Genomic DNA, 25,352 nt, shown 5'->3' with positions numbered 1-25,352 from the left:
CCGCTGACTGCAACCTTCCAAAGAGGCTGAAGTTTCAGGGATGAGAACATGGCTTGTCCCCTTGTTCATGGCCTTCTTCCTTGGGCTAATTTCAACACAGATGTTTCGGAAAGGTAAGAGCTGGTGGGAAGGTAAAAGGCTGACCCTTGACCTCAGCCCTGGATTCGTTCTCCTCTCCAATGATGGAAGTGGGACAAGGTGTCCGTTACTGGGTAGCTGAGCTTCTTGTTTTCCATTCTTTGCAGATGTGGTTAATGACCGGTATAACCTGGAAGCTGGTAATGTGTCAGTAGAGGAAGGGCTCTGTGCTGTGATTCCTTGCATTTTCACTTATATTAAAAATGATGCTAATAACAATAATCCAGTGAAGGGATTTTGGAAGAATGAAATATCCAAAAGACAAGTTTCTGTAGCCATCTCTAATCAAAAGCAGGCTTGGAATCGCTTCCAAATCATTGGGGATCTAACAGCAGGAAACTGTTCTCTCCTCATCTTAAATGCCCAAAAAAATGATACAGGGGAGTACCTTTTCAGAATGGAAAAAGAACCTCGGGCAAACTTTGACTTTCGCAAGACTAAACCATACCTGAAGGTGACAGGTGAGTACCTGGGGAAAAGTTTGGCCTTTGTCGGAAGCTCCCGTTTTCACCAGCCTTTGTAAAATGTTATTATTAACACCCCTCCCTCTGTTGTCTTTTTTGTTCTTCTTTTAGTTCTGCTTTGATAATGCTTTTAAAATAGTTGCACGATGGGATGGGGTACTAATTCTTTTATACAGTGATTGGATTCTTGGATTCTTGTATGCTGCCCAGAGTTATTCTCTGGCCATATTTGATTAATACATAAACAAATACGGTTGGGTTTGAGGCAGAGGTGGGTTCTGCTTACCTTTTATCACCAGTTCCAACGGGAGAACTCATGCGTGCTTGCTTTGCTTGCATGCTCGCTTCTACGGATGCATTCTACGGATGCTCCCTTCTGTGCAGATCATCCGCTTTTACTACCGGTTCGCAAGAACCAGATAGAACCGGGAGCAGCCCACCACTGGGTTGGGGCTGCAGATAACAACCGTGACATGCACAGGCAGCCACAGGCTTAGACCCAAAAGCATCCAGGGGTAGTGAAATGCTTCAGGGGAGCATTAATGTTTCCTTAGTAATATAGATGACCCCCTCCCCCCCTGGCCTCAGTTTCACACGTCATAGTAAGCCCCTGATGGTGAACCTATGGCACGTGTGCTGGAAGTGGCACGCAGAGCCATCTCTCCGGGCATGCGAGCTGTCACCCATTGCTCTTCTGAATTCCGGAGCGCTGGCCAGTTGGTCTTCACAAGTGCGGGAGCACCGGAAACTGGATGATCATCTTTCCGGTGTGCACATGTGCACCAGGTGGGCTGCTCTTCCGGTTTCCAGCATGTGCGTGCACTCCAGGGGTGAAATGCTCCCGATTCAGATCGGATCAGATCGGGCGATCCAGTAGCGATGGGGGTGGGTAGTTCAGAGAACCGGTACCGAAAATCCTTGGTCCCCTGCGCCCATGCCCACCCAATTGCCCGGTCCCCACTTGCCTACTTGGCAGATTCCTGCTTCTTTCGGTCTCGCTCACTATTCCGGTCTTGCTTTGGCTGCTGCAATCAATTGCATCAGCTAGCAACTCAATCTGCCTGACTGCAATCCATCTCATCAGCTAGCAACTCAATCTGCCTGCCTGCACTCCATCTCATTGGTGAGCAATTCAATCTGCCTGCCTTTTCCCTTGAATTGGGTAAGTAAGGGGGGGGAGCTTTTTAAAAATTAATTAATTAATTAATTAAAGTTAATTGGGGTTTTTTTAGGAGTTTTATTTTTCTTTTATACATAGCAATTTAAAGTTAAGGAAGTTTTAAATTTAGCTGCTTTTATCTAAAAATATAAATAAAATAAAATAAAATATTTGTGCAGCTTTCTGAGATTTGGTGTGTTTCTGTAGTGTTTCACTCTAACTACACAAACACACAAAATCTCACAAAGCTGTATGTGGCATTTTGTGTGTGTGTGTGTGAGTCAGTTGTGTTGTGTTGTGTGTGTGTAAAGTGTAAAAGTTGGTTTTTGGGCTTTTTGTGACTGTGTGAGGTTCCTGCTTGTTGCAGGGGCCATTTTGAGTGAGGTGCAGCTGCTTTTACATTGTGTGTGAGTCAGTTGTGTTGCGTTGTGTGTGTGTAAAGTGTGAAAGTTGGTTTTTAGTACGTCTTATTATTTTGTGTACTTTGTTTATTATTTTTATTATTTATGGTTATTGGCCATGCCCACCCGGTCACCTGACCACCAAGCCACACCCACCAATTAAGCCACGCCCACAGAACCAGTAAGGAAAATTTTTAGAATTCATCCCTGGCGCTCTCTCATTTCGGCACTCAGTGCCGAAAAAGTTCGCCAACACTGTACTCAGCGACATTTCAGTTTCTTTGACTTATGCTAGAATAGAATAGAATAGAATTTTTATTGGCCAAGTGTGATTGGACACACAAGGAATTTGTCTTGGTGCATATGCTCTCAGTGTACATAAAAGAAAAGATACGTTCATCAAGGTACAACGTGTACAACACAATTGATGGTCAATATATCAATATAAATCATAAGGATTGCCAGCAACAAAATTACACTCATACAGTCATAAGTGGAAAGAGAATGGTGATGGGAACGATGAGAAGATTAATAGTAGTGCAGATTTAGTAAATAATTTGAGAGTGTTGAGGGAATTATTTGTTTAGCAGAGTGATGGCCTTTGGGAAAAAACTGTTCTTTTGTCTTGTTGTTCTGGTGTGCAGTGCTCTATAGCGTCGTTTTGAGGGTAGGAGTTGAAACAGTTTATGTCCTGGATGTGAGGGATCTGTAAATATTTTTAAATATTTTAAATTATTTAAATTACACATCCATAGTGGGATGTGTAAGCCCATTTTGTATAATTTATAAACTGTGATGTTTAGATTTGCCATGTTTGAAAAGCCTCTTGTGGATTTTCTAATAAACCATGGTCAAAGGCAATTGTTTTCTTAGCTTGATGGTAGAAATCGATAAAAAGAGGGAAAGAAGCCCTAAGACTTTTGATTAACAGCCCACCAGTGAAGATCCTCCTGAAGAATTCTTTTGTGATGTGTTTCCTGCCCTGGTTTTGCACTTCCTGGGCTGCTGGAGCTGGAGCTTTGCCCTTGTAGATGGACGCACCAAAGTTCTTGAAACTGGAAGTGGGCTTCATAGGTGTTATAGATTCACGAGATGCTGACAAATGTGGGTTCATGCACATACCAAAGGAACTTTTTTTTTTTTAAAGGCAACTGGACTTTCTTGGGTTTTTTTCTTTGAAAAAGTTTTGCTTCTCATACGAGAAGCTACTTCAAATGCTTGAGAAGATGCTTGAAATATAGACACCAGTCCAGTCGCCTTTTCAAAATAAAAGAAAAAAACCCCCCCACTTTTAATACAACTATGGTCTGGATCACTGAGAATCTTCATAAAGGTTTGAAATATATGTCTGGTTGCATAAAATCTTGTACTCCAAGACAGTGATCACCAACTGGTGGTCCGTGGACCACTGGTGGTCCGCGATAAAATTTTGTTGGTCCACAGAAAAAATATTTCCATTTTTTATATTGCACTAAATCAGGGGTCCTCCAACTACAACGTGCAGTGAACGTTTGTGTTGCTGCAGAGAGTCTCTCCTTCAGGGACTTTTTTGTGTGTGGGTTGGAGTGGGGCAGAAATTCTGCTTCAGCCTCCTGGTGTGGGGCTTTGAGCGAAGGCTGGAGGGAAGTGCCGCTGGTGGCAAAGAGCCGGAGGGCCTTGTTTCAATGGGACTGCCACATGGCCTGGAACTGGCTGACCATCTCAGCCTGCTGAGCCTCCAGATGCTGGTATCTGGCCTTGCACTCCTGCAGATCTTCCCTCTGCTTGGAAAGCCTATGCTCCTAATCCTCAGGGAGGTGCTTCTGCTGAGCCTCCTTCTTGGCCAGATCCAATTTGAACTGAGCCAGCCACCCTTTCTCATGTTGGCTGCTTAGTTCCAACAACTGCTTCCTGTTGGGGCCCTAAGGAGCCCGGGAGGGGTGGCGAGGAGAGGCTGGGAGGGGAGGGGCAAGCTGGTGAGGCACCCCTTGAAGTGAGTTGCCCATGCCCAACCAATCACATGACCACCTAGCCATGCCCACCCTGCCGGTCATTAGGCAGATCCTATTAGTGGTCCGCGGGATTTAAAATTATGAATTTGGCGGTCCTTGACATCCGAAAGGTTGGTGACCCCTGCTCCAAGAGACGATAAAATTGCAATGGGTCCATCTCACTTGAGACTCATTTGGGAACGAGCCTGAAGATCAAGATCAGTGGATGGAAGAGTGTAGTCCTGGAATAACTTTCTTCTGATTCCTCTCTTGTCTTCTTAGAAAGACAATTACCAAAAATACAGATCGCGGGTACGATGAAAGCAGGACATTCTACATCCATCACCTGTGCAACCTCTGTAAGCTGTAGTTGGATGCCTCCAACATTCATCTGGAATGGCTTTCCCGAACTCGAAGGCTCTCGTTCTCAGCTGAATGGGATCCAGATTTACAGCTCAGTGTTGAATTTCACACCTTCTGCCGCAGACCACAATCGGAACATCACCTGCAGGGTCAATTACACAAATGAGACCAATCCTCTTCCCAGAGAGAAAACCGTCCAACTGAATGTCATTTGTGAGTGTTTAAGCCCTGAATCCGAAGGCAATTTCAACTCATTTCTGGTTTGAAGAATGGAGCTATGTAACCGGTCCAGGGGTGGCATTACCTTCGCTACCGGTTCGCAAATTTAAGCGTGTGCGCCACCTCTGCACATGCACAGGATTTTCTGCGCATGCGCAGAACATCAAAAACAGGGCGTCATTACATCTGGGTGGGTGGGCAGAGCCTCCCACTGCTGCCGCTACCGGTTCAAGCGAACCGGAGAGAACCAGTTGCACTGGTCCTTTGCATCAGAGAGCAAAGCCCCACAGTTTACTGTTCTCTCGTTCACTCAGCCTGGCTCCCTTTGAGAGGTGTTTTTCTTCATTAGCTTGTCGGGAAAAGGGGACAATCAGAGATTCTCTATGGCAGGGTTTCCCAGCCTTCTCAATTTTAACTTTTAAATTTCAACTTTGTGGACTTCAACTCCCAGAATCCCCCAGTCAGCATGCCTTCACATGCCTTAAAATTGCTAAGGTTGAGAAACACTGATGTGGACATTATCCGTGGTGGCCCAGTGGTTAGAGTGCAGTACTGTAGGCTACTCAGTGGTGGGAGTCAAGTAATTTAACAACTGGTTCTCTGCCCTAATGATTTCTTCCAACAACCAGTTCGCCAAACTGCTCAGAAAGTTAACAACTGGTTCTCCCAAAGTGGTGTGAACTGGCTGAACCCCACCACTGAGGCTACTGGCTGCCTGAAATTTGGCAGTTCAAATCCCACCAGACTCAGCCTTCCATTCTTCCAAGGTGGGTAAAATGAGGACCCAGATTGTTGGGGGAAATATGCCAATTTTGTAAACCACTTAGAGAGGGTTGTAAAAGCACTGTGAAGCGGTATATAAGTCTAAGTGCTATTGCTGTCCTATCAAAATGGCGGCCAATTCTTAGCATCTTATAACCGAAAAGGGAGAGTGGAAGAGAAGAGGTTGGGACACCAGCTCCAGGAAATCAACGTTGGTAATCTGATTGCTTCCAAGTCTCTGTTGGAAAGAATTTCTGAACTGGATGATTTATTTTTCTCTTACAGTCAAACCGCAGATGTTAGGGATCAAGGTGGAACGTTTTCGCTTCAATAAAAGTAAGTTGTGTGATTCTCCCAGCAGCCTTTTGCTCAGGAAGGAGGTATCAAAAACGAGGCAGAAAAGGCCAGCAGGAGTTGACCAAAGAAAAAGAAGTCTTTGCTGACCCCCCTGGCATGTATTTTTTTGATGATTATAATGCCCCAGGGTCAAGGGATCCCCATTTGCAATGATAAAATAATTGACTTAATAACTGCAATGATTTGTGATTTTTTTAAAAAAAACCTCACAACATCAATTATGACTCACTTAAAAATCATGTAGCTTAACAATGGAAATTCTGGTCCCAATTGTGGTGGTAAGTCAAGAACTACTTACCCACCTAATATTGTTCAGAATTGCCCTAGAAGTAAAAAAGAATTTAAACTGTTGTCCATTTCAAATAACTGAAATGTTTTTGCCTAGATTGTCTTGCCTGGCTGCCTGGCTGTCTCATCTATTTCTATTTCTATTTATTTTTTATTTATTTATTTATTTTGTCACACAGTATATATAAGCATAAGCATGAAATAACTATACAATATATTATATATATAAGCATGAGTATGAATTAACTATATTAATTGGATATAATGAAAGGTAACAATAGGACAGGAACAGTAGGCACTGTTGTGCTCTTATGCATGACCCATATCTATCTATCTATCTATCTATCTATCTATCTATCTATCTATCTATCTATCTATCCATCCATCCATCCTCTATCATCCCTATCTCATCAATCTCTTTCATATCTCTCATCTATCTATAGTAATCCCTCTTTCTATCTCATCTATCTTGTCTCTCATCTATCTCCTATCTATCTATCTATCTATCTATCTATCTATCTATCTATCTATCTATCTATCTATCCATCCATCCATCCTCTATCATCCCTATCTCATCAATCTCTTTCATATCTCTCATCTCTATCTATCTATCTATCTATCTATCTATCTATCTATCTATCTATCTATCTATCTATCTATCTATCTATCTATCTATCTATCTATCTGGCCTGATTTTTAAATTCTAAATTTTAAATTTTAAACTTTTAATGGTAATTTTATTGGGTATTTTATATGGTCAATTGACGGTTTTAATTTCGGCCTAGTATTGAATAAGCTTTTTAATTGTTATTTTAATATGTATATTAACTGTTTTAAATGAAGGCTGTACACCGCCCTGAGTCCTTCGGGAGAAGGGCGGTATAGAAGTTTGATTAATAAATAATAAAATAAATAAATAATAAATATCTCTCATCTCTCTATCTCTCATCTCTATCTCTCTATCTCTATCTAGCTATCATCTCTCTCTCTCTATCATCTATCTTATCTATCTATCTATCCATCCATCCATCCATCCATCCACCCATCCATCCTTTATCATTTCTATCTCATTTATCTCTTTCATCTCTCTCGTCTATCTATAGTAATCCCTCTTTCTATCTCATCTATCTTGTCTCTCATCTATCTATCTATCTATCTATCTATCTATCTATCTATCTATCTATCTATCTATCTATCTATCTATCTACCTACCCATCCATCCATCCATCCATCCATCCATCCATCCTCTATCATTTCTATCTCATTTATCTCTTTCATCTCTCTTGTCTATCTACAGTAATCCCTCTTTCTATCTCATCTATCTCATCTCTCATCTATCTATCTATCTATCATCTATCTTTCTCCCACCTTTATTATTTTCAAAAATAACTCCAGATGGTGAACATACATACATAATACTCTTTCTTCCTCCTATTTTCCCCACAACAACAACAACCCTATGAGGTGGGTTGGCCCTGAGAGAGAGGGACTGGCCTTAACTTAATTAACTACTCTTAATTTTTTATTTGGTAATTCGGGATTCATGGTTAGGAGGAAGTCATGAACAAATGCCATGAGATGGCATCAGTGTCTTCTCCAAGTTGCAAACCAAGACATTTTTACCTGTTGCCGAAATCGTTGCCTGTTGGTAAAATCATTCGAGCAAATGTTGAGATTTCTAGGCATTGTCTTCTCAGTCTCTCTCTGTCGAATCTTGCAGGTCAGGAAAATTTCACAAACGTTTCTCAGCTCAGCGTTCACAAAGGGGATTGCATCCAGCTACGCTGCAATGTAAATGGCAACCCTTCGCCCAAGGTGACTTGGACTAAGGGAAGCCAAGACCTGGGGAAACTACCCCAAGCCTTGAATGTCCTGAAGCTTTCTGATCTTAAGCTGGAGGATGCTGGGACATACACGTGTCACGCATCCAACGAAATTGGCACAAATGAAACATCCGTTGAACTCTTCGTAACAGGTATGTGAGGCAATTTGGCGTTTACTCTTTGGGATGAAAAATCTGGAATTACAGGCACTTACCCTTATGCAATGCATTCAGAAAGTATTCAGACTCCCTTCACTTCGCACGATTTGCAAGGAGGAAGGGCAGAAATCCCCCCACACACACAATGCAGATATGCAAAGTTTGTTGCGCTGCATCCCAAAAGACTCCGGGATGTAATTGTTGCCAAAGACATTTCAGCAAAGTTCGGAGAGAAGGGCCTGAATCAGGGGTGAAATCCAGCAGGTTCTGACAGGTTCTGGAGAACCGGTAGCAGAAATTTCGAGCAGTTCAAAGATAAAGTGACCAGATTTCAGCAATGGCAAAGCAGGACACCATTGACCGGGTGGGGGGGTGGGCTGCGCATGTGCGCTGAGTCTTGCCACCTGCCTGAAGGAGGAGGACCGGCTGCTGCTTCTCTGCTCTTCCAGGCAGGCTCGGCTCTCCTCTTGGCTCTTCCAGGCAGGCTCGGTTCTCCTCGGCTCTCCTCTCTGCTCTTCTCTTCCTCTCAGGTGAAGACAAGCGGCGTCTCTCCTCCCTCTCGCGCCCCTTTCTCTGCCACTCCCCCTTCTGCGCCTCCTCCTCTTGCATTGCCGCCTCCCATTTCCAGAATGGGAGTGAAACAAAAAAAAAACTTTTTGGAATTGCCGCGGGATGCGGGACAAATTATTAAAAAGCGGGACTGTCCCGCCAAAAGCGGGACGTCTGGTCACTATATTCAAAGAACCAGTAGTGGAAATTTTGAGTAGTTTGGAGAACCAGCAAATGCCACCTCTGGCTGGCTCCAGAGTAGGGTGGGAATGGGGATTTTGCAATATCCTTCCCCCAGAAGTGGGGAGGGAATGGGGATTTTGCAATATCCTTCCCCCAGGAGTGGGGAGGGAATGGGGATTTTGCAAGATCCTTCCCCCAGGAGTGGGGAGGGAATGGGGATTTTGCAAGATCCTTCCTGCAGGAGTGTGGAGGGAATGGAGATTTTGCAGTTTCTTTCCCCTGCCACGCCCACTATGCCACGTCCACCAGGCCACGTCATGCCCACCAAGCCATGCCCACAGAACCAGTAGTAAAAAAAAATTGGATTTCACCACCGGCCTTATGCCAGTGTGATATTTCAAGAGGTTCCCCCCCCCTCCTTTTTAATACATTTTTAGTAAATTTACAGACCTTTCTAAAATTCTGTTTTCGCTTTGTCATTATGGGCTGCTAAATGTAGATGAATGAGGAAAAAACAATGAATGTCAAGAACTGTAGAATCAGGCTGCAGCATAACAAAATTGACAAAAGTGAAGAGGGGGTCTGGATACTTTCTGAATGCACTGTAGCAAAGAGGGGAGGGAATTTTGGGAAAGCTGGGGCAGGGTTATTTATTTTTTTAATTTATTTTTATAGATTTATATCCTGCCTGTATTATTATTTTTATAACCAACTGAAAGTGGCGAACGTATCTAACGTTCCTTCCTCCTCCTATTTTCTCCACAACAACAACCCTGTGAGGTGGGTTCGGCTAAGAGGGAGTGAATGACCCAAGGTCACCCAATTGGCTTTCATGACTTAGCAGGACTAAAACTCATCATCTTCTAGTGATTGACCCAAAATCACCCAGCTGGTTTTCATGCCTAAGGGGGGACTAGAACTCACCATCTCCTGGTCATTGAGCCAAAATCACCCAGCTGGCTTTCATGCCTAAGGAGGGACTAGAATTCATGATGTCCTAGTGACTGTCTCAAAGTAACTCAGTCAGCTTTCATGCGGATGACAGGATTAGAACTCATCACCTCCTGTTGACCATCCCAAATTTACCCAGCTGGATCTCATGGTTAAGGATGGGACTAGAACTCACCATCTCCTGGTTTCTAGACTGATGCCTTAATCACTAGAGCAAACTGGCTCTGTATTAAAATCCAAACTGGAAAGACAACAGACTATTGAACTCTATTTGTTTTTCCATCCGTCCAAAGAACCGAAGACAACCCTGCTTCTGATGGTGACTGGTACCCTCATCATGCTGGCTGTAATCATGATAATCATTGGAATCATCTTTGCTTATAAAAGGTAGGTAATCGTGGGAATTTATTCTGGGTTGATTGATGAACAATGAGGTTGAAAATATACGTTGGAAGATAATGTCGTCTTCTGAATTTCAGGATATTCTTGTCTGGCATGCTTACCATCTTTTTTATAAAAAGAATAAAGGTGGGATATAAATGAGTAAATTAAAAAAAACTTATAAGCTATGGTTTCTCCTTAGCATTTATGAAATGATAATAGTTATTTTGTTTAAACTGTTATATTGGTGAGTTTCATTTCAAGTTCACTGTTGATTTGGAGGTTTTAAACTGAACGGAGTCAGACATGACTGGAGGAACATAGAAACTTTGTAAAATTGATTCAAAAGATAGATTGATTGATGGGTCGATCGATCGATAGGTGATAGAGATAGATGATAGAGAAGATAGATAGATAGATAGATAGATAGATAGATAGATAGATAGATAGATGGATGGATGGATGGATGGATGGCTTATAGATAGATGAAAGAGAAGATAGATAGATTAGATAGATAGATAGATAGATGATAGATAGATAGATGATAGATAGATAGATGATAGATAGATAGATACATAGATAGATACATAGATATGATAGAGAAGATAGATAGAGATAGTTGATACAGATAGATGGATGGATAGATAGATAATAGATAGATGAATAGATGATAGATAGATAGATAGATAGATAGATAGATATGATAGATAGATAGATAATAGAGATAGTTGATACAGAGATAGATGAGATAGATAGATAGATAGATAGATAGAGATAGATAGATAGATAGATAGATAGATAGATAGATAGATAGATGGATTATAGATAGATGAAAGAGAAGATAGATAGATTAGATAGATCGATAGATAGATAGATGATAGATAGATAGATGATAGATAGATAGATAGATACATAGATAGATACATAGATATGATAGAGAAGATAGATAGAGATAGTTGATACAGATAGATGATGGAGAAGATAGATAGATAGATAGATAGATAGATAGATAGATAGATAGATAGATAGATAGATAGATAATAGAGATAGTTGATACAGAGATGATAGAGAAGATAGATAGATAGATAGATAGATAGATAGATAGATAGATAGATAGATAGATAGATAGATAGATAGATAGATAGATAGATAGATAGATAATAGAGATAGTTGATACAGAGATGATAGAGAAGATAGATAGATAGATAGATAAATGATAGATGGATAGATAGGTGATAGAGATAGATGAAAGAGAAGATAGATAGATTAGATAGATAGATAGATAGATACATACATACATACATACATACATAGATAGATAATAGAGATAGTTGATACAGAGATGAAAGAGAAGATAGATAGATTAGATAGATAGATAGATAGATAGATAGATAGATAGATAGATAGATAATAGAGATAGTTGATACAGAGATGAAAGAGAAGATAGAGATTAGATAGATAGATAGATAGATACATACATACATACATACATACATAGATAGATACATAGATATGATAGAGAAGATAGATAGAGATAGTTGATACAGATAGATGATGGAGAAGATAGATAGATAGATAGATAGATAGATAGATAGATAGATAGATAGATAGATAGATAGATAGATAGATAGATAGATAGAAAAAAAGAAAAGCAGTCCTTGGTGCTCTCTGAGCTTGCTTGCTTTTTTTCCAGACATTTCATTACCCTAATTAGGTAACATCATCAGTGATAGATGGATGGATGGATAGATGGATGGACAGACTGCGAGTCAGACAGACAGGCAGGCAGGCAGGCAGGCAGACACTTTTGTTTTTCAGCTCCCTTGGGAAAATTTCTGCTTTTGCAGAAACATTTGCAAATTTGTGTAAGTCATTTATTGGACCTTTCCAGACACTTTCTCCCTCTAAATAGATGTGTTCATCTGGAGATGGTGCCCTCTCACAGCATCAGTGCTTTTATCAGAGGCATCAAGATATTGGTAGCACACAACTCAACAGCTGGGAGCCTCAGTTTGAGACCTCCTGCCAACTTTTATAGCCTCAGCAATCTTGTATGATATTATTACTCTATGCATTGGTAATTCCTTCTCCATCGTCCTACACCATTAAAATAAGAACTGACTATAAAGATTAACTCTCTCTCTCTCTCTCTCTCTCTCTCTCTCCCAAAAGTTGACTTACTAAGACATATATAAATGTCCTGTTATGTTTTAGAAGCTTCTTAAATTTTTTATTTTGTTCCTATGAGTTTATGTACCATTGTCAGTGTTTTATTGCCACTAATATATTTCTCTCTCTCTGGCTGTTCTTCTTTCATTCAGACACGAAGAAATCTATGAATTCCCACTTCGGTTTATTAGCTCCCCACATACTTAGTTGATGATTATCTGGAGTATTATTAAGTCTGAATAATCTCCGTTCATAAAGTACACAACCTTTCTTTTCTGACAATAACAAAGTATTTAATTTTCTCCGGCAAAGTTGCTCTTATTTATAACTGAACAAATTAAATATGCTATGTTAGAATCAAATTATACCAAGAAAACTTCAAAGGGGAGAGAAGGCCTAGGAAAACTGTTCTCACAGACTGAGTTTTCACACAAGACACCAAACCTTCATTTTTTTATTTTTTTATTTTTTTTATTTAATTTTATCATAACAATATACACAAGCGTAACACAAAAAGATTATATAATATATAACCATATATATGAGGAGTAACAAGGAAGTGTAAGTATATATATATATATATATATTTGTTTTCTGAGGTTTTCGCAGGTGTTTGTATGTAGGTCTTTGGTTATTCGGGTTTTCTCCCGCGTAAAATTGGAAGTGTCTTGGCGACGTTTCGAAGTCTCATTCGTCATCTTCAGGCTTCAGCTTCGTGCTTCTGGGAGCAATGTGTGATTGCAGCTGTTTCTTCCTTTTAACTGCTAGTGGGGTTTGAACTGATTGGATGGGAGCTTGGCTGTGCTCTGATTGGATGGGGTTTTTGTGCTCTGATTGGCTGGGGTGTGTCCTGTTTGGGTGGGGGCTTGGTTGTGCTCCCAGAAGCATGAAGCTGCAGCCTGAAGATGACGAATGAGACTTCACAAACGTCGCCAAGACACTTCCAATTTTACGCAGGAGAAAACCCAAATAACCAAAGACCTACACACACACACACACACACACACACACACACACACACACACACACACACACACACACACACACACATATATATATATATATATATATATATATATATATATATATATATATATATATATATATATATATATATATATATGTAGGGAAAGAAACAATAGGACAGGAACGGTAGGCACCATTTGGATTGTTTCGTTTGGTAATTTACTTATTTATTTATCTATCCAATTTATATGACCACCCATCTCAGGAAAAGTGACTTTGGGGGATTTACCATTTTTTTAAAAATCTAGTTTCTTCTACTTTTTCTATTAATTCCCAGAGTTTGTTTGCCACATACCTAAGGCAGTGAACACCATCACTCTTTTAAACTCAATTTTAATTTTGACTTCTTCATTTGGCAGCTAGCTTAGTCTTTGGAGGAATACATAGGAACCATATGACACTGGTGGTTAAATAACAACAACAACAACAACAACAACAGAGTTGGAAGGGACCTTGGAGGCCTTCTAGTCCAACCCCCTGCCTAAGCAGGAAACCCTACACCATCTCAGACAGATGGTTATCCAACATTTTCTTAAAAACTTCCTGCATGGGATGGAAATTCTGTCTCCTTATCACTTATCCTACCTTTTCTTAAATTTTTTTCTAACATTAAGGTTGTGGTTTCCATTCTTGCCATTGAATGTTTCATGCTTATTACTGAAAAGATGAGTAGGGGATTGGAAGCTAGAACATATGAAGAACTGTTGCAGGAATTTCATATGTCTAATTTAATGAAAAGGAGGACCAGGGTTGAATTGATAGCGGTGTTCCAATACCTGAAGGGCTGCCACGAAGAAGAGGGAGTCAACTTATTCTCTAAAGCACCTGAAGGCAGGACAAGAAACCATGGATGGAAACTAACCAAGGAGAGAAGCGCCCTACAACCAAGGAGAAATTTCCTGACAGTTAGAACAGCTAATCAGTGGAACCACTTCTTCCAGAAGTTGTGAATGATCCAACACTAGAGGTGTTCAAGAAGAGATTGGACAGCAATTTGTCTGAAATAGTATAAGGTCTCCTTCTGGAGCAGGGGATGGATTAGATACAGCGGTCAGCAACCGGTGGTCCATTAGAGAATTTTGGTGGTCCACAGAAAAATAATTTGCATTTTTTATATTGCATTAAATCAGGGGTCCTCAAACTACGGCCACTGGGACGGATATGGGCAATGAACGTTTGTGTTGCTGCAGAGAGTCTCCCCCTTTGGAGTCTTTTTGTGAGGGTCAGAGGGAGGCAGAAATTCTGACTTGGGGTCTCCTTCGGCCTCCTGGTGCAGGACTTTGGGCAAAGGCTGGAGGGACGTACAGCTGGTGGTGAAGAGCCGGAAGGCCTTGTTCCAGTGGGACAGCATCATGGCCTGGAACTGGCTGACCATCTCAGCCCGCTGAGCCTCCAGGCACCAGTACCTGGCCTTGCACTCCCACAGGTCTTCCCTCTGTTTGGAAATCCTATGCTCACAGGCTGATGATTCTCCTTCTCGGTCAGATCCAATTTGAACTGAGCCAGCTGTTTTGCCAATTCTTTTTCGTGGTGGCTGCTTAGCTCCAGCAACTGCTTCCTGTTAGGGCCCTAAGGAGCCCGGGTGGATAGGCGAGGAGTGGCTGGGAGGGGAGGAGCGAGTAGAGGCCGGCGTAGCATCCCTCGATGTGAGTGACATTGAGTTGGCCACCCCCACCTGTCACATGTCCACCTAGCCACCCCCACCCAGGCGGTCATTAGGCAGATCATATTAGTGGTCCGCAGGATTTAAAATTATGAATTTAGTGGTCCCTGAGGTCCGAAAGCTTGATGACATCTAAATTAGACGACTTCCAAGCTCCTTTCCAACTCTGTTATTCTGTTATTGTTATGCTTTCATATTTGACAACGACAATATTGTATCTCGTTTCTAGAATTAGTGTAGGGATATAATCAGTGATGGGATTCAAGTAATTTAACAACCGGTTCTCTACCCTAATGATTTCTTCCAACAACCAGTTTGCCAAACTGCTCACAAAGTTAACAACCGGTTCCCCCGAAGTGGTGCGAACTGGCTGAATCCCACCACTGGATATAATCATCTACTGGGGAAATTATTTTTCTCTGGGAAAGCAAGCCCGTTCCCTCTTTTGGGCAGTGGTTTAGCTTTCTTCATGTACATCCTGTTACATAATTCCAGTCCTGTGAATCAACATTCTTGCTAGTGGTATCTATACGTGGAGGGACAAGCATATTTGCCAACGTTTATTACTCATAACAAGGAACTTTAACCGAGCCCAGACAATCAGCATGTAAAAGAAAGTGATTATTTATTTATTATTATTTTTTGTTGTTGCAGATACCGGTGGAAGAGCAAAAGGGTGACGGTCTCAGAAACAGGAAATAGCTTAACGAATGTCAAGGTTTGTAATGCCTCCTTTCCTACTGCAATTCGAAGCAAGGACATTTTTTTTAAATTTGCATTTATATCCCGCCCTTCTCCGAAGACTCAGGGCGGCTTACGCTATGTTAGCAATAGTCTTCATCCTATTTGTATATTTATATACAAAGTCAACTTATTGCCCCCAACAATCTGGGTCCTCATTTTACCTACCTTATAAAGGATGGAAGGCTGAGTCAACCTTGGGCCTGGTGGGACTAGAACCTGCAGTAATTGCAAGCAGCTGTGTTAATAACAGACTGTCTTACCAGTCTGAGCCACAGAGGCCCATTTGAGTATCGTGCAACCAAAACAGAGCATCTCAAATGGGTGGCTGGTCAGAAAGGTGGGATAGCCCACTATTTTTTTTTTCTCTCACTCATCTCTGCAACTCCATAACTTTCAGCGGTTGTCTAAAAAAAAAAGGGAGATTCAGCTTTGAGGTCCGCTAGACCAGGGTTCTCCAACCTTGGCAACTTTAAGCTTTGCTGGCTGGGGAATTCTAGGAGTTGAAGTTCGCCAGGCTTAAAGTTGTCAAGGTTGGAGAACCCTGCACTAGACCACAGAGCAAGCTTTGCTCTTCCTCCAGCATTGGCCGGGCTTCAGCTGCACTTCCCTTTAGCCAAAGTGACGGCCTCACCTCTTTCTGACCTGCCATCAGGAAGTCTTGAGATGTAAGTCATTTCCCCTACTGGTTGGGGACAATGCTTTTTGGTTCTTGGCTTCCATTTGGACCTGTCCCATCTCACAAGTCCATCTCTTGGTTGAGATGAACTCGATTTCGCACGATGAGATTGTGCTGACCTAGGCTTCCCAAAAGCACGAAGCCGACTCCTCCTCCCGATAAAACCCCTTTTATTTCATTTAAAGGGAATTCCTCTCCAGCAAAGTCCTGGCCAACTGTCTTTCAAGAGATTTCACAACTGCAGACCTTTATCAGGCTTGGAGAGCTGCCAGGCTGATATTTTCCAAACGCTCTGTAGCAGACAATAATCGGCAAGAATTCAGGAACAGATCTTCACTCTAATGAATTGAACTAATTGTCTCCTGCAAACTCCCCTCCCCTTTTGCCCCTCTTTATTCCCTATGGGAGGGGCCATTCACTGTCCACCTGTGGCTTTACTCCTGAGTCGACCCTTGTTCCTTAGCTGTTCCCACCACCTGGCAGCTCTGCTCATGCGTACACTGGAAACCATCTCCATCTGTTCTTCTGCTCTACTGATGTCTGACTCCGAAGGCAGCTGACAACTGTCAGATGGCCCTGGCCCCATCTCTGCCTCCGACGCAGAGCACTCATCAGAATCTTCCCCAGACTCTAGGACTGGCCCATGCTCCTCCCCAATCTCCGCACTTTCTGAGTCTGCCACCAGCTCCGCTGGCTGCTAGTGGGCCACAATTATTGGGCCGGATAGCTCAGGCTGGTAAGGCCTGTTATTAAGAACACAAAGCCTGCAATTACTGCAGGTTCAAGCCCGGCCCAAGGTTGACTCAGCCTTCCATCCTTTATAAGGTAGGTAAAATGAGGACCCAGATTGTTGGGGGGGCAATAAGTTGACTTTGTAAAAAAAAAATACAAATAGAATGAGACTATTGCCCTATACACTGTAAGCCGCCCTGAGTCTTCGGAGAAGGGCGGGGTATAAATGTAAACAAACAAACAAACAAACAAACAAACAGAGACCAGCCTGGAATTGGAAGTGGCATCAGAAGAGAAAAGGGCTTTATTATTGGCCTCATTGTCTATGGAGATTCTCAATCATCCGGTTATCCCAAAGGTGCTTTTTCAAGACTTTCTTTGGTTTTCTTTGAAGATGTTTCGCTTCTCATCCAAAAAGCTTCTTCAGTTCTGGTTGAATGGCGGGGAATGGAAGGATTTATGTTCCTTGCAAACAGCTGGTCATTAGCACACTTTCTGAGCGTCATTGAGGCCACTTGGAGGTTTATCTGGGCCCGTCAAATGGGTGTGGAACCTTTTTGGAATTTGCTGCAAGGATTGTGTTGTAAACAGGAGATAGGTGGTGTCCGTAGAGGGAGGGTTACGACACCACCTATCTTCTGTTTGCAACACAGCCCTTTCAGCAATTCTCCCCCATTCAGTCAAAACAGAAGAAGCTCCATGGGTGAGAAGGGAGATTTGTTCAAACAAAAACAAAGAAAGTCCAGTTGCTTTTTGATTGTATTTACAATACCATGAGAGGCAATGGAAACTGTTGGTAAGTTTGAAGATAAATAGTCAAGGATATACTGTTTCCTCCAAACTTATACCATGTTTTCCCAAAAATAAGCCCTCCCCTGAAAATAAGCCCTCCCCTGAAAATAAGCCCTCCCCTGAAAATAAGCCCTCCCCTGAAAATAAGCCCTCCCCTGAAAATAAGCCCTCCCCTGAAAATAAGCCCTCCCCTGAAAATAAGCCCTCCTCTGAAAATAAGCCCTCCCCTGAAAATAAGCCCTCCTCTGAAAATAAGCCCTCCTCTGAAAATAAGCCCTCCCCTGAAAATAAGCCCTCCCCTGAAAATAAGCCCTCCCCTGAAAATAAGCCCTCCCCTGAAAATAAGCCCTCCCTGAAAATAAGCCTCCTCTGAAAATAAGCCTCCTGAAAATAAGCCTCCTGAAAATAAGCCTCCCTGAAAATAAGCCTCCTGAAAATAAGCCTCCCTGAAAATAAGCCTCTCCTGAAAATAAGCCTCCTGAAAATAAGCCTCCTGAAAATAAGCCTCCCTGAAAATAAGCCCTCTTCTGAAAATAAGTCCCCTGAAAATAAACCCTCCCTGAAAATAAGCCTCCTCTGAAAATAAGCCTCCTGAAAATAAGCCTCCTGAAAATAAGCCTCCTCTGAAAATAAGCCTCCTGAAAATAAGCCTCCCTGAAAATAAGCCCTCCCCTGAAAATAAGCCCTCTCCTGAAAATAAGCCCTCCCCTGAAAATAAGCCCTCCTCTGAAAATAAGCCCTCCCCTGAAAATAAGCCCTCCTCTGAAAATAAGCCCTCCTCTGAAAATAAGCCCTCCCCTGAAAATAAACCCTCCTCTGAAAATAAGCCCTCTCCTGAAAATAAGCCCTCCCCTGAAAATATGCCCTCTCCTGAAAATAAACCCTCCTCTGAAAATAAGCCCTCCCCTGAAAATAAACCCTCCTCTGAAAATAAGCCCTCCCCTCCAAATAAGCCTCCCTGAAAATAAACCTCCTCTGAAAATAAGCCTCCTGAAAATAAGCCTCCCTGAAAATAAGCCTCTGAAAATAAGCCTCTCCTGAAAATAAGCCCTCCCCTGAAAATAAGCCCTCCTCTGAAAATAAACCCTCCCCTGAAAATAAGCCCTCCTCTGAAAATAAGCCCTCTCCAGAAAATATTTAACCATGTGTGCAGCCGGTCCCTGCCATTTCCTCTGATTAGGGTTAGGGAGACAAAGCTGGAAATTAGGTAAGATGGCAAGAGGAGCCCAGTCTTGCTCCACGTGCCCCAAAATAATAAGACCCCCTCCCGAAAATAAGGCCAAATGCTTATTTGGAGGAAACTGTCTATCTGGACCCGTTCCAGTCCGGCTTCCGACCCGGTTACAGCACTGAGACGGCTTTGGTCGCGTTGGTGGATGATCTCTGGAGGGCCAGGGATAGGGGTTATTCCTCTGCCCTGGTCCTATTAGACCTCTCAGCGGCTTTTGATACCATCGACCATGGTATCCTGCTGCGCCGGTTGGAGGGATTGGGAGTGGGAGGCACCGTTTATCGGTGGTTCTCCTCCTATCTCTCCGACCGCGCGCAGACGGTGTTGACGGGGGGGCAGAGGTCGACCCCGCAGCGCCTCACTTGTGGGGTGCCGCAGGGCCGATTCTCTCGCCTTCTGTTCAACATCTATATGAAGCCGCTGGGTGAGATCATCAGTGGCTTCGTGTGAGGTACCAGCTGTACGCTGATGACACCCAGCTGTACTTTTCCACACCGGCCACCCCAATGAAGCTATCAAGTGCTGTCCCGTGTTTGAAGTCAGACGGGTCTGGATGGGGAGAAACAGGCTCAAGCTCAATCCTCCAAGACGGAGTGGCTGTGGATGCCGGCATCCCGCACAGTCAGCTGAGTCCACGGCTGACTGTCGGGAGCGAGTCATTGGCCCCGATGGAGAGGGTGCGCAATTTGGGCGTTCTCCTGGATGCACGGCTGTCTTTTGAAGATCATTTGACGGCCGCCTCCAGGAGAGCTTTCCACCAGGTTCGCCGCGCCAGTTGCGCCTTTCTAGACCGGGATGCCTTGTGCACAGTCACCACGCCCTTGTGACGCCTCGCCTGACTACTGCAATGCTCTCTACATGGGGCTCCCCTTGAAGGGCATCGGAGGCTGCAGTTGGTCCAGAATGCAGCTGCGCGGGTGATAGAGGGAGCCCCTCGTGGCTCCCGAGTGACACCTATCCTGCGCAGGCTGCACTGGCTACCTGTGGCCTTCCGGTGCGCTTCAAGGTGTTGGTGAACGCCTTTAAAGCGCCCATGGCATAGGGCCGGGTTATTTACGGGACCGCCTGCTGCTACCGAATACCTCTCACCGACCTGCGCCTCACAGAGAGGGACTCTCAGGGTGCCGGGCGCGACAGTGTCGCCTGGCGACACCCAGGGAAGGGCCTTCTCTGTGGGGCTCGCCTCTGGAACGAACTCCCCAGGACTTCGCCAACTTCCGGACCTCCGAACCTTTCACATGAGCTCAAAACTTATTTATTTATCTGCGCTGGACTGGGTTAGTTTTTTAAGTTATGGGTTTTTAATGGGTTTTATTTCCAAATTTTAATTATGGCCAATTTAAATAAGTTTTTTACTGGTATTTTAACTGTATTTATAATGTATTGTTCTTTTTTACTTGGCTGTGAACCGCCCTGAGTCCTTCGGGAGAAGGGCGGTATACAAATTTAAATAATAAATAAATAAAATAAATTTCAGGGCTCAAAAAAATATAAGACAGGGTCTTATTTTTGGGGAATCATGGTAGATGCTTTGGAGCAGGGCTCTCCAACCTTGGCAACTTTAAGACTTGTGGACTTCAACTCCCAGAATCCCAAAGTCACCCAGCCGATCTTCATGCCTAAGGCGGAACTAGAACTCACTGTCTCCTGGTGATTGGCCCATACTCACCTAGCTGGCTTTCATGCCAAAGGCAGAACTAGAACTCACCGTCTCCTGGTGATTGGCCCAAAGTCACCCAGCCGGTTTTCATGCCTAAGGCGGGACTAGAACTCACCGTCTCCTGGTGATTGGCCCAAAATCACCAAGTCATCTTTCATGCCTAAGGCGGGACTAGAACTCACTGTCTCCTGGTGATTGGCCCAAAGTCACCCAGCCGATTTTCATGCCTAAGGCGGGAGTAGAACTCACCGTCTCCTGGTGATTGGCCCAAAGTCATCTTTCATGCCTAAGGCAGGACTAGAACTCACCGTCTCCTGGTGATTGGCCCAAAGTCACCCAATCGGTTTTCATGCCTAAGGTGGGACTAGAACTCACCGTCTCCTGGTGATTGGCCCAAAGTCACCAAGTCATCTTTCATGCCTAAGGCGGGACTAGAACTCACTGTCTCCTGGTGATTGGCCCAAAGTCACCCAGCCGATTTTCATGCCTAAGGCAGGAGTAGAACTCACCGGCTCCTGGTGATTGGCCCAAAGTCACCCAGTCGGTTTTCATGCCTAAGGTGGGACTAGAACTCACCGTCTCCTGGTGATTGGCCCAAAGTCACCAAGTCATCTTTCATGCCTAAGGCGGGACTAGAACTCACCATCTCCTGGTGATTGGCCCAAAGTCATCCAGCCAGTTTTCATGCCTAAGGCATGAAAAGATTTAAAGTTGCCAAGATTGGAGACCCTTGCTTTGGAGAATGCTTATGCCTAAAGTGTTTTCCCCAGAATAAGACCCTCTTGTATCTATATTTTTTGCCACCAAAAAAAGGCACTAGGTCTTATTCTTGGGGGTGTGTGTCCTCCACTGACTCACCTCACTTGCGCGCATCACTCCTGGCCTCCTTTTCACTGTCAGAGGCCTTTGGGAACTTCTTCTGAGACCAGCAAAGCTTTCCTGAAGGCTTCTGCAGTCGATAACACCTGTTATCTGCTGCAGAGGCCTTCAGGAAAGCCTTGCCGGCCTTGCTAGCTGCAGAAGACATGGGCCAGCAAGGCAGGTGTCGGGGTGTGCGACTGTCTGAAGGTAAGTAGTAGAGCAGCTCCACCCCCTCATCCCCTCCCTAGCTTAATTTTTACCTGTGCACCCTGGAGTGGGTGGGGTCTTAGGGCTTATTTGGGGGATAGGACGTATATTGGGCGCACAAGCTAGGACTTACTCTCGGAGTAGGTCGTATTTTCAGGTAAATACGGTAGTTGGTGGGGAAATTATTGGTTTCCATTGTCTCTCCTGATATTATAACTACTGGGTCAATAATAGAAAGGCTTGTTTTTCTTCTGCAACTATTTGCAATTCAGGACTGATCTCATCATCCATCTGCAATACTGCTACGTCAGGAATTTTCCTATAAGCAAAATCAAGTTTACTTTTAGATTCTGGGTTCCTGATAAGTTTGAGGGGAAAAAGCTCAACCGTGGATATGGTTGAGATTTTAGGGAGTCAGTTTTTCTTCCTGTAATCCTTTCTCAAACGCTGGAATTCAGTGGAATTGATTGCGAACAGAATTAATGAAATGAATTGTGATTCAGCACCAAGAGAAATAACTCATTGTTCAAAGAATTAATTCAGGGAACTCATTGACCACAGTGAATGTGAAAACACAGTGAAAACACAGTGAAAACCTACTGACTTTGGAGATATAAAACATGGGGGCAGGGGGAAACCCACTTCGGTGAAGGAGATATTTTCACCATTGGCAAACTAATCAACATATTCAGAATCTTGGAATACTAGATGCTAGGAACAAATAGTACAAATGGGCAATTGTCATGCTCTGTTTGCATCTGAATGGATAGTTTTAGAAACAAGATGCTGGTATGGCTATGTTTCCCAACCTTAACAACTTTAAGATGTGTGGACTTCCACACTTCTCCCAGCCAGCATGGTGGCTCAGGGAATTCTGGGAGTCCACACATCTTAAAGTTGGGCTGAGAAACATTATGGTATGAACTATAGTGGTAGACTAGACTGGACTAGACTAGACTAGACTAGACTAGACTAGACTAGGCTTCATTATTGGCCAAGCATGATTGGACACACAAGGAATTTGTCTTTGGTGCATATGCTCTCAGTGTACATAAGGAGAATAAAATACATTCATCAAAAAGATACAACACTTAGTGATAGTCAAGGTTACTAATAAGCTATCAAATCGTACTAGGAAAGAAATAAAAACAATATAATTGAAAGATACAAGCAACATGGTTATAGTCATAAGTGGGAAGAGATAGACACTAGTAAGGAAGAGAAGAATAATAGTAATACAATTATTTGACAGAGTTGTGGGAATTAGTTGTTAAGCAGAGTGATGGCATTTGAGGAAAAACTGTCCTTGTGTCTAGTTGTTCTGGTGTGCAGTGCCCTATAGCTTCGTTTCAAGGATAGAAGTTGAAACAATTTATGTCCAAGATGTGATGGGTCTGTAGATATTTTCACAACCCTCTTTTTGACTCGTGCAGTATACAAGATCCTCAATGGAAGGCAGGTTGGTAGCCATTGTTTTTTCTGCAGTTCTAATTATCCGTTGAAGTTTGTGTTTGTCTTGTTTGGTTGCAGAGCCAAACCAGACAATTATAGAGGTGCAGATGACAGACTCAATAATTCCTCTGTAGAACTGGATCAGCAGCTCTTTGGGCAGTTTAAGCTTTCTGAGTTGTGCAGAAAGAACATTCTTTGTTGTGCTTTTTTGATGATGTTTTTGACGTAAGGAGTCCATTTTAAGTCTTGAGATATGATAGAACCTAGAAACCTGAAGGTCTCTACTGTTGATACTGTGTTGTCTAGTATTGTAAGATATTTTCTAAAATGATTAAGATACTGCTAAAGGATCTCTCCAACATTTCTCCCTCCCCTCCAGCCATTAGCCATGTAAGTAAGAGTGGCTGTAAGCTGTAGCTTTAAAACATCTGGAGAACTATTTTTGAAGTCTATCACAACTATTTACGAAGAAGTATGATTACATTTTGGTGTCTCAGTAAAATGCCTTAATCTCAATATGCAGGGTATTTTTTTTTTTTAAAAAAAAGTTCTGGATGATAAAGCTCAAAAATTGAATTTTGGAGGGGAGGGAAATGAAACGTTCAGTCCATCCGAGTTCAAACAGAGTTCTTTTTAATATGAAATGTTATCGCCAAAACAAGCTTAAGCAACTTTTTTCCCCCCCAGTTTGCAGAACTGGTTTCCTTGGGGTTGTCTGTTTCTGCAGATTCTACTTATTTTGCTTCTGCTTATTCTTTAGAAAACAAAAAACAAAAAAAACCCAACGATAACTGCAACCTGGTTTGTGGTAGACTTCTAAAATTAGCTCAAATTTTAAGTTGTGTGTTCATGGTGGCAGATTCTCCGTTCACTCAGCTCCTCTCTTCCAACAGAAACCCAACACTTCGAACCTCGCTACGCAGGAAATGAACGGCATTTCCCCCAAACCAAGAAGCACCGATGAATCCATGGATGGAGATCCCGAAGACTCTGAAGAAATCCATTACGCGTCTATTACATTCAACGCACCAGATCCTAAGCCAGATATAACTGCAGAAGACGTCCCGACGGATTATGCTGAAATCAGACCTTGCAGTTCACAGGAAAAAGAAACATGAAGATTTTAAAGGAAATTCCTTTGTTCTGGATTCGCAGCCGAGTCCTTGGAAGTTGCCAGCTCCTGTTTAGACTCCAGCACCTTGTCTTGACTTTTGTTTCTGTATCTGGAGGTAAGCAACTGCCTATCCAGCGATTAAAACTTCAGAGGATAATTAGAACTGCAGAAAAAATAATGGCTACCAACCTGCCTTCCATTGAGGACCTGTATACTGCACGAATCAAGAAGAGGGCCGTGAAAATATTTACCGATCCCTCACATCCTGGACATAAACTGTTTCAACTCCTACCGCTACAGAGCATTGCACACCAGAACAACTAGACACAAGAACAGTTTTTTCCCAAAAGCCATCACTCTGCTAAACAAATAATTCCCTCAACACTGTCAAACTATTTACTAAATCTACACTACTATTAATCTTCTCATCGTTTTCATCACCAATCTCTTTCCACTTATGACTGTATGACTGTAACTTTTTGTTGCTATCATTAAGGGTTAAATTGCAACCTATGACCATCATTTGTGTTTTAAATGTTGTACCTTTGATATATATATATATATATATATATTTCCTTTTTCTTTTATGTACATGAGAGCATATGCACCAAAACAAATTCCTTGTGTGTCCAATCACGCTTGGCCAATAAAAAATTCTATTCTAAACCCCAAAGAGCACAGCAGCACCCGGGAAGCAAAACTCACTTGGAATTCCACCAATCAAGTTTAATAGCAAAGAAATAAAGGGCTGAGATAATGACTCTAGGAAAACCGAATGCATAAACCTATTCCGCATTTATGAATGGGGTCTTTGAGAGTTCATTAGACCCTTCCCCCCACACCCAACAATGCAAAATTG

At 42.8% G+C, this 25,352-nt stretch overlaps 1 protein-coding gene across 1 annotated transcript in view; it reads left to right on the top strand.

Moving 5' to 3' along the window:
* LOC131204554 (uncharacterized) overlaps positions 1-25,151 on the top strand; it is a 66,633-nt gene extending 41,482 nt beyond the window's left edge. Inside the window, exons 12-18 of the mRNA XM_058195943.1 lie at positions 246-599; positions 4,415-4,708; positions 5,762-5,812; positions 7,842-8,096; positions 10,079-10,172; positions 15,679-15,742; positions 24,273-25,151. Coding sequence (XP_058051926.1) covers positions 246-599; positions 4,415-4,708; positions 5,762-5,812; positions 7,842-8,096; positions 10,079-10,172; positions 15,679-15,742; positions 24,273-24,497 — 1,337 coding nt within the window. The 3' untranslated portion in view covers positions 24,498-25,151. The remainder of the gene's footprint in view (positions 1-245; positions 600-4,414; positions 4,709-5,761; positions 5,813-7,841; positions 8,097-10,078; positions 10,173-15,678; positions 15,743-24,272) is intronic.
* The last annotated feature ends 201 nt before the right edge of the window (positions 25,152-25,352 follow it).

Source organism: Ahaetulla prasina, chromosome 10, assembly GCF_028640845.1.
Source record: "Ahaetulla prasina isolate Xishuangbanna chromosome 10, ASM2864084v1, whole genome shotgun sequence".
In the NCBI taxonomy this organism is placed as follows: domain Eukaryota; kingdom Metazoa; phylum Chordata; class Lepidosauria; order Squamata; family Colubridae; genus Ahaetulla; species Ahaetulla prasina.
Note: the sequence above shows the minus strand (reverse complement) of the source record. Positions and strands in the feature narration are given on the sequence as shown.